Below are 10,041 nucleotides of genomic sequence, written 5' to 3'. Positions count from 1 at the left end.
AAAACTTTCTAATTTAAGATAACTTGGACTCCAATCTTTCCTTTCTATGGAGCCCGACGCGTCTTCTTGTTTATATCTTGCTGATCCTGCCGATAGGGCTCATTCCCTTGATGATGTCATATTGCTAGCTGATCTGGCAACCTGGTTAGCCGATTTGATTGAAGGTCTCGGCTTTCTTTTGACTAATCTCGACCTTGGGGTCTTTTCTTTTCGAACCAATTTTTGGTGTCAACATGCGCGGCCGGTGATGGTGGTGCTCGCATGCCACCGGCTCGATCCCACCCTGACGGACGGAATCGACCGGCCTCGTTCTCTTCCTCCTATGTTGCAAACGTATGTTTCAATTGTTGCAGATGTTTCAGAGGTATGTTCCAAGTGTTTTGTATAGATGTTGCAAAAGTAGATCGGGATATTGCATATGTTGCAAGGCTATACACGTACGTTGCAAGGCTATACACATATGTTGCAAGCGTTTGTTTTAATTGTTTCATCTGTTTTTTCATACCTATGTTGCAAGTGTTTTTATTTAAATGTTGCGTATGTTTCATACATATGTATGCAAGTGTTTTGTTTCAGACGCATGTTGCAAAAGTTTCATCTGGATGCTTCAAAAGTAGATCGGGTGTCGTACATGTTGCAACATGACTTACCTGCCACAACCCCTACTTCAATTGCTGGGGCGCCGTGCTTGCGTGTGGGAAGCGGAGGAATGAAGCGTTGCGCGGCTGCGGGCGTGGGAAGCAGTGCGGGCGTGCAGTAGCCGCGGGCGTCTGCACCGGGCGCTAGAGCTGCCCTAAATATTAGTATATTTTGTATATAAATTTAATTAAACTTGAAATTATTTGGAGTATACTGTAGACGACCAAGGAAGGTTCAAACTTTTTATTGGTTAAAAAATTCCGTATGTTCGGCTGATCAGATTTTGGATGATTTCGGATGATTCAATTCATAGAGAATTATAAAATAAATAATGGAGACGTCTCTTTCGTAGAAGGCGAGCACCAACCACTGAGCTACCGATCCAGCATGGACTCTCATATTCATATCGGTGTCTATCTTCAATATTCGGTCACCTCACGCTCGTGCTCGTCGCCGTGTGGACTCGCACACGTCTTTGAATCCCTCCTCTCTCCCCCTGGTCTCTTCTCCGATCATCCACCGCTCTCGGTCTGCCTCCTCTACTCTCCAACACCACAGCTAGCTCTGCTCTGTCGTCACCAGCAAGAAGAAGAAGAAGAAGAAGAAGACAGCGAACGCCATTGCTTGTAGCTCGATCGCGTCGTCGCTGTTGTTAGCAATAGCAATGGAGGAGGAGCCGCAGCTGCAGGTGGAGGTGCAGGTGGAGGTGGAGGTGCCCTGCTACTTCCTGTGCCCCATCTCGCTGGCCATCATGCGGGACCCCGTCACGCTCCCCACCGGCATCACCTACGACCGCGACGGCATCGAGAGCTGGCTCCTCACCGCCGCCACCTGCCCGCTCACCAACCAGCCCGTGCCGGCGGACTGCGACCCCACGCCCAACCACACGATGCGCCGCCTCATCCAGTCCTGGTGCGCTCTCCACGCCGCCGACGGCGTCGACCGCGTCCACACGCCCAAGCCCCGCGCCGACCGCGCCGCCGTCGCAACGCTGGTCTCGCGGGTCCACGCCGCCGCCACCACCGGTTCATCGGCGCCGCAGCCGCAGCAGCAGCTCCTCGCCGCGCTGCGCGAGCTCAGGGACGTGGCGGCCGAGAGCGACCGCAACCGGAAGCTCGTCGCCGTCGTCCCCGGCGCGGTGGACGTCCTGGCCGCGGTGTTCGCGGCGTCCGCCAACGCCAAGTCAGAAGGCACAGCCGCCGCCGTCCGCGACGAGGCGCTCGAGGTCATCTCCTCGCTCCAGGTCCCGGAGCAGTGCCTGCGCCGCGTCGCCGAGACGAACGACGCGCTGGTCTCCGCGCTCGTCTCCGCGCTGCAGCGGTCCAGCGCCGCGTCCAGGGCGCGCGCGGCGCTGCTCCTGGAGCGCGTCACGGCCGCCCTGCCGCCCAGCAGGCTGGTGTCCCTCCCGGAGCAGGCGTTCAGGGAGGCCGTGGAGCTGCTCCGCGACAGGCCGGCCGTCTCCAGGTCCGCGACCAAGGCGGCGCTGCACGTGCTCATGCGCACGTTGGCGTGGGGCCGCAACCGCGTCAAGGCGGTGGACGCCGGCGCGGTTCCCGTGCTCGTCGACATGCTCTTCGACGACGGGGCGGAGCGCCGCGCGTGCGAGCTCGTCCTTGCAGCGCTGGAGCGCCTGTGCGGGTGCGCGGAGGGGCGCGCCGACCTGGTGGCGCACGCCGCAGGGGTGGCGGCCGTGGGCAGGAAGGCGCTGAGGGTGTCGGAGGTGGCCACGGACAAGGCGGTGAGGGTGCTGCGGTCCGTGGCGAGGCACGCGGCCACGGCGGCGGTGGTGCAGGAGATGGCGCAGGCCGGCGTCGTGGCGACGCTGTGCTTGGTGGCGCAGTCGGAGCAGTACGCCGAGAGGACGAGGGAGCGGGCGCGCGAGACGCTCCGGCTGCATGCGAGGGCGTGGCGGACCTCGCCGTGCTTGCATCACCACCTCCAGGCCGTGTACCCTTGCTAGCAGCAGCAGCACGCCAATACACCATTGACGGATCTCCATGCAATGGGGACGTGCTCGACCATGCATGCATCCATTGCGGTCTTGCGGAGGAAACTCTTGCTATTGGATTGATCCATCTTTTTTCCGCCTTTTGAAAGAAGGGTGTAGTTGTACAAAGAGGAACAGAATTTAAGCAGAGATTTTTTCCCCTACTATGTTATTATTGTAGATTTGTTGCCGTTAGCTTGATTTTTTCCCACTCAAAACGTAATAATAACATAGACGCTTGTACGCCCAAATACACACACATTCATGCCGGTGGCGGATTTACGATTTTACCTAAAGGTATGCCGCACAGAAAATTTCATATACATTCGGTAAACTCATTTACCAAATTGATAAAAGATCACATAATTTACAGCATAATTCGGTATGCATGCACTAAATAATATAATAAGTCTTAAATTTAAAGATTAAGTTGGAAGCTTTCACATATTACAATATGAATAGTTTAACACCATACTGGTAATTTAAAACGAGGCATGAAAGAGAATAAAAAACTTACAATGCTATTTTCTAACATTTTAAGCATGCTTTCTATAAGAGATGTCAAATATGATTGTCCCTCTTCATAAGTGAACAATTCTAAAAAAGCAATGTAAATCACATGCGATCGGGATGATAGAATCATAGTTCATAGAACCACATGATGTAGTCTGCTACGACTATAATACATACATGACATGAGTATCATATACTCCCTTCGTACTAAAAAATGAAATCGTTTTGGACAGCGACACGATCTCCAAAACATAACTTTGACTACTTATTTTTATAAAAATATTTATCAAAAAGTGATATATGTAAATTTTTGTGAAAGTATTTTTCTAGACAAATCTATACATATGATTTTCACATTTCCAAACTCAACAACTTAAAAGTTATTCATAATTTATATTCCCAATGTTTGACCCAAGCCTTGTCCAAAACGACTTCATTTTTTTTAGTACGGAGGGAGTACTGATGTTTGGTGATATACACAAATAATGATAAGTAATCTTACGGGTCTCCATGATATACACAAATTAATTATAGGTAATTAATTAGGCAAATTTCTTAGAAAAGTGATAAGATCAGGTCAAGACATCGCAAAGATATTACCTGTCAGATTCGCAAGCATATGCTTGCCAAAGTACTAGCATTGGAATTATTGCAGCTTCTTGGTCTAGTTGTCAATTAAGTATTGTCTTGTACCCAAATCCTGATCCAGACCTAATTAACACCAATTAGCATCTGTACTGTAAAGCTTGGTGCGACTTTGATCGGACTCCGCCTCCGCTGCCGGCATGGCCGAATCTGAGGCTCTCGGTGGATGCTGGGCTGCTGGCTTTGTTACCATGCAGCCGGACGACGAGGACGGTAGGCACGGGTGCGGCGGCTTGGATGGGATCGTGACTCGCAAGTTGCGAGGCAGGGTAGGCGAAGCGTCAAGATATTTTCACAAATAGATTAATGTATCGTGATGGGCTGGACTGCAGGGTATGCCGGTGCATACCTAGCATACCTTGTACGTAGATCTGCCCTTGATTCCTGCATTTTAAACTCGCACGCACACACATCTTTGTAAATAATAAGGGACTTGTTATAGTTCTCAGGCGTCTGATTTTTTTTTTTTGAGTTTTCATGCAACAACTCACAAGAGATAACTAGTACAATCGAAAGGACAACTCACAAGAGATAATGAACATTTTTTCCTATAACCAAATAATGACAAAATTGTATGTTGAAATCAAGTACCTGAGATATAGGAGAGGTGAAATAATAAGCATATGTGTGTGAGAGACAGATCAAGCATACGGAGTATCTTGTGATTGATAAAGTCTTTGCAATATGATGCTACCAGAACTACCCAAAGGAGGGTACGGTGTTAACTACACTATTAGTCTTAACATATCTGAATTCCGTGTATAAGATAGTAGCGAGGAGCAGCTAGAGGAACACATATAAGATATTTCATTGTCGACCTTTGGTGTTGTCCCGGACTGGCAACCAACACTACTGGCCGTCTGGCCCTGTCTCCGTCCCTGCCTGTACCATACCTGATGAGATTGGCGGGTGGATATCCATAGCTAGTGCAATGCGTGCTGCAGAAAAATTGGAAAACTGATCGATAGGTAAGTAGCATAATACTAGTGTTTGTTAATTACATAAGCTCTAAACAGTCTTCGCGTTAATTCTCGTGAGACATAATAATAGCGGAAAAAAGAGAAAAATCCTTCATATCCAACATGTGACTCGGACACGCACAGCACAGCACAGTATACATACAAGTTAATTAGGCCAGAGTAAAATGCACCATGAATCCTTAAACTTTTAGGGCATTCCCATCTGCGTCCTCAAACAAAAAAAAAGTGACTATCTAGATCCCTCATCTATTGCCGCCGTGCACAAGAGGTCCAAAACTAGCCACGCAAGCACCAACATCCGACGTGGCACACCACGATGGCAGCTGAACACTGGGGCCCGTGCCACATTCTCAAAAACCCCCCGTTTTCTTTTTCTTTCTCACTCCCAAGTCCATCCTCTCTCTACCCAATCTCCTCCCCGACACCCCCCGGCTTCAACGTCGCCGCCTAGATTGCTGTCGCGCTCGCCGCGTCGACGCTGCCGCCGTCCTCCACAGCCGCGGCTGCCTTCGTGGTGGCGGTGCTGCTCGACTCCGCCGCCGGTGGTGGCGGGGACATCCGTGAGCGGGCCATGGCCATGCTGGCCGACCTCGCGTCCTCGGATGCCGCGCGGCCTAACCAGGCGCAGGAGGCTGGCGCCGTGGTGCCTCAACTGTGCCGCGCGCTCGATTCTGGCTCCGGTGCTGCCTCAGTCGGGCACGCGAGCACGGGCACGTTTCGCCGCAAGAGAGTGTGCTGGTCGGACAAGAGCTTCCCGTCGTCTGCCAGCGCCGCCGCGGCTCCTTTCGTCCCGTTCGGCAAAACATCCAAGTCGAGGCTGCCATGGCCACACGTGAAGCTCATGCTTCGGCGCCATCTATCTAGGAGCAAGGAGAAGGAATGGACGTCGTCACACCGGAAAGTTGATCTGCACCGAGGGAGCACTGGAGATGCAAGATGCATCTACTCGAGGCCTGCAACAGGAATGCACAGGGGGTGCGGGGTCGACCGGCTCAACTGTCAACATGCACGCCATCAACCCGTCACCACGACGCCGAAGTGCGTTGAGCTACATGCATGCAGGTGCATGTGTATTTGCACGTACATGCTCACGTGCAAGCTAACAAGCCAGGAGACGGCGATGGGCCAGGAGGCAGCCACCTCTCTGCACATGGCGCCAATGAGGAGATCGATGGCTCAAGGGCACGGAGGAAGTGACGACAAGAGGCTCCAACCAAGGCCTCGAACGTGGCGGCCATGTGCACGTGGCCACGCATGAGGCCACGCAGGCCCTCCACGCCGTGGAAACGGAGCGCGAGTTCACGCCCGGGGACGGGACCTCCTGCTGCTCGGCGGCGATGCGCGGTGTGGCCACGGCGAGGGTCGGGTACGGGAGCTCCTATAGGTTCCCTACCAAGACCGGCGCCGCCGTGCAGGAGCCCATCACGCGCTCCTTCTCCATGGCCGCGCAGGAGCCCATCACGGCATCGGCCGAAAGCTGTAGACCAAGGAGGCTACTGCTGCTGGCAGCTCGGGGGAGGGCGCTGACCAAGGAGGCGATGACGGTAGCAGTAACGTCGCTGACCGCGGTGCTAGCGAGATGAGCGGCCGGTTCCAACGGCTTCTATCGTCGTTCAGGCTCGGCCAGAGCTCACGGAGCACGGTGCTGGGATCCACCGCGATTCGTGACGGTCAGAGCTCGCGGAGCACGGTGCTGGGATCCACCTCGATCCGTGATGGCCGGAGCTCGCGGAGCACGGTGCTGCTAATCTCACAGCCAGGACGCCGCCGGCGAATCCCTTCCCGGCGAGGTCACGGCCGGTGCTCTGCTTTCCCGCTGCGTCGAGTGCCGCAGTCGCATCACCTTCGCCCTCCGTTCCCCTTCCTCTCTCTGAAACGGCGTCCTCCAAAAGTGTGAGGGTTTTTTTTAGAATGTGGCACGGGCACAGTGTTCAGCTGCCACCGTGGCGTGCCACGTCGGATGTTGGTGCTTGCGTGGCTGGTTTTGGACCTCTGGTGCACGACGGCAATAGATGAGGGACCTAGATAGTCGCTTTTTTAGTTTGAGGACCCAGATAGGAATGTCCTAAAAGTTTAAGGGCCCAGGGTGCATTTTACTCATTAGGCAGAAAAAGTACATAGCCTAATTCCAAGACGTATTGAAACATATGACGTGATCATCGAATCTATATCCTGGGCTCCCACAAGTCTAGCTTTCACATACAGCAAAATTAGACCCACCGTAAGAGAGCCCGAGCCTAGATAGACGACTCCAACATACAGCAAAATTAGACCCACCGTAAGATGTTCGTTTGCTTACTGCAGTAATGCAACGTACAGCAATGGGCTATGGACTTAAACCGAGAGACTAGTACATTCTGCGGGAGGTCGGCCCAACACGCACAGATTAGAGGTAGCTGCTATTCCCGCTGTCAAGGCCCAAATAAAAAAGGAATATTTGGAGGGCCCATATCGTTGGCCTGGTCCATGGGGAATTTCTTTTTAAATTTAACACTTTTTGAAAACTAATTTTAAATCTAACACTGTCTGTTTTTTTTTCAAAACTAACACTTTTAGCCGTGTCTGTTGCCATGGCGCAGCCGCGCCATGGTGGCGCGGCAGAAGGCTGACGTGGCGACGACCGAAAAGGTTGACGGTTGACGTGGCAGGGCCTGCCGCGCCACGCAGCATGGCGCGGCAGGGCCAGATAAATATCGCGAGCGAGCCCGCCCGCCCGTACGCACGCCATCCCACTCCCGCCGCGCAGCGCCCGCGCTGGCCGCGCCACGAATGCCAACGTGTCAAGGCCGCCCGCTCCTACCAAGGTATCTCCCTCTCGATTTCATGCTATTTTGATTATTATTAATTTAGGATAGTTAGTGATCTAGGGTAGTTAGGGTTTTAGAATTGTTATTGATTTATGATAGTTAGTGATTTAGGATAGTTAGGTTAGTGAATTTGTTTGTGATTTAGGTGGGTAGTTTTTAGGTTTGAGGTTGTGTGTTGTGGTATAGTTTGGATAGTTAGGTATTTATTATTTAGTTTATAGTTAGTTATTTAGTTTTTAGGATTGAGGTTGTGTGTTGTAGTACGAAGTTTCGTCAAATGCTTATATTCCTAGTGAAGTTGTTTAATATATCTGTTAATGTTACTTTGAATATATACATGTGCTTTAATATTATGTTCGTATTGCATAACAAGCAGTTTAAATTTTGCAATGCTACATAACGTTAATTTGAATTTTATTAATTTGAATACTCTAACCCTTTATTTATCAATTTGTAACAGGATAGCCCCTCCCACGCAGCACCCAGTGTACCCTATTCTTGAGGTAGAGTACGATGGCCAGCACCGAGCACACATCTTGAGTGACAACGACGCAGATGTGGCCTTGCCTCCTTTGAGACCCCGCACGCACACCAGGGCGCACCAGTGGGATGATCATTACGCGCCGTACATACGGCGCGCCAGTTTCCTCGAGATTATCCATGTTGTCAACTACGGTCTTCCGTTCCTTGACCCAGCACTACTTACTGCAGTTGTAGATAGGTACGAGTGCCTTATTTGTACGTAAATATTCTTGTAACAAATTTGAGGCAACTAACAGTCGTTCTATTCTTATAACAGGTGGAGGCCTGAGACCCACACGTTCCACCTACCTTGTGGCGAGATGATCTTGACCATGCAGGACGTGAAGGCTATTTTTGGCCTTCGGTTGGGGGGACTTTCAATGACAAGGATAGTTGACAACGATCACTAAAGAGAGCTGGTGGCTCAGTTTACTGGCTTTCTTTCATCGGATGACGAGGCTTCCAAGAAAAATAAGTGAGAAATTCAAGGCTATTTAATACTTGCATTGCTTCCTTACAGCCATCGGGTCTTATTTTCTTTGGTCAATTTCAGGAAAAGTTCTCGTGGTTCGTTGTCCTGGATCACAGAGCGCTTTGATTACTTGGACCCATAGGCTGAGGAGGTTCAGATCGACAGGTTCACTCGAGTGTGGCTCTAGCACTTTCTTGGTGCTTTTCTCTTCCTAGACGCCTCAGGCAACACCATCAACTGGATCTTCCTTGACATACTACGCCAGCCGTAGGAGAACATAGCGGCGTACAGCTGGGGCGGCATAGTCCTGACATGGACATATCGACAGCTATGCGTTGCCTGCCGTTGCACCTCAGGGTATACGAACCTTAGGGGTTGCTCGTACCTACTCCAAATTTGGTGTTAGGAACGATGGCCCATTGTGAGGCCCCTTAATACTGGTTTACCGGTAAGTACTTCGGTTCATTATATTCTTCAATATGGTTACATATGATGAGTTTATTAATGGCTAATTCATTATCGTGTTCAATGTAGCAATAGAACAGGTAGGATACACTTCCTACAGCTCTGTATATCTGGATGAAATCAGAGTTAGTTAGAAGAAATGCGAGGCGCAAGTACAGGAAGTACACAGATGGTCTTGACGTCTTGACACAGCATCAGGTTACGCTCTCTTTACTATCATACATGTATCTTGTTCGATGTACACTATATCATAATCTAACTCAATTACGAAATGTCCAGGCGCATTGGTGTCCTTGGGATGCTCCGGAGCTCCAGTACTATCTTAGTCCTATCACTAGGGACGAGTCAGAGGAGTATCGCTGGTCGAGATTCACTTGTCCATCAGGGTCTGCAGATAGTTTGGAAGAATAATAGGCTACCCACCACCGCTTTACTCCACCAACCAAGGATTGCATGGGTGCGTTATCGATTAATAACAAAGCTATATTCAGATATGTGTGTGGTACAACTAACATCGTTTTATTGCAGGTATGACTGCAGGAAGAGGTACAAGACCAAGATTGGCGCATGACACACAATGCGCACATCCACTTGTGGGAGACCAGGAGAACGGCAGCCAGTCCATGCGGGTCCTCCACACGACCAGCACACCTTCGACAAGTACCTGCGGTGGCTTCATAGGTCTACGAGGACACATATTAAGCCCCCGTACACTGAGGAGACGATTGACGAGGACTCAGAGGAAGATGTGATCGAAGATGTGTATGACGTTGCCACTAGAGAGGACACACAGCTACAGAGAGCCCCGCTACAAAGATGCGTGGTAAGATATTTGAATGGTATAATTTGTTATCCATTTGATATTAAGTATGTATACTAAAACTATTCATCCACGTTTCTGTATCCAGGCGACACAATTGTTGAGGTTGTCCAACGAAGCAGCGTTCTGGCTTCACGAGTGTAGAGTGCAGGGGCCAGGCGTTTTCGAGGCTTTTATGGAGGTAAACATAA

At 50.7% G+C, this 10,041-nt stretch overlaps 1 protein-coding gene across 1 annotated transcript; it reads left to right on the top strand.

Annotated features, from left to right (window-relative positions):
• The first annotated feature begins 1,128 nt into the window (after positions 1–1,128).
• LOC136498562 (E3 ubiquitin-protein ligase PUB23-like) lies at positions 1,129–2,783 on the top strand. The gene has a single exon (XM_066494467.1). It carries the CDS (start codon positions 1,304–1,306, stop codon positions 2,597–2,599), a length of 1,296 nt encoding a protein of 431 aa, XP_066350564.1. The 5' UTR covers positions 1,129–1,303; the 3' UTR covers positions 2,600–2,783.
• Positions 2,784–10,041: the final 7,258 nt, after the last annotated feature.

Source organism: Miscanthus floridulus, chromosome 12 (genome assembly GCF_019320115.1).
Source record: "Miscanthus floridulus cultivar M001 chromosome 12, ASM1932011v1, whole genome shotgun sequence".
In the NCBI taxonomy this organism is placed as follows: domain Eukaryota; kingdom Viridiplantae; phylum Streptophyta; class Magnoliopsida; order Poales; family Poaceae; genus Miscanthus; species Miscanthus floridulus.
This window is presented reverse-complemented; position numbering and strand designations above follow the sequence as displayed.

What these genes read in the sequence shown, in the direction of transcription:
- LOC136498562 (XM_066494467.1), top strand. Translation starts at nt 1,304, where the DNA reads ATGGAGGAGGAGCCGCAGCTGCAGGTGGAGGTGCAGGTGGAGGTGGAG.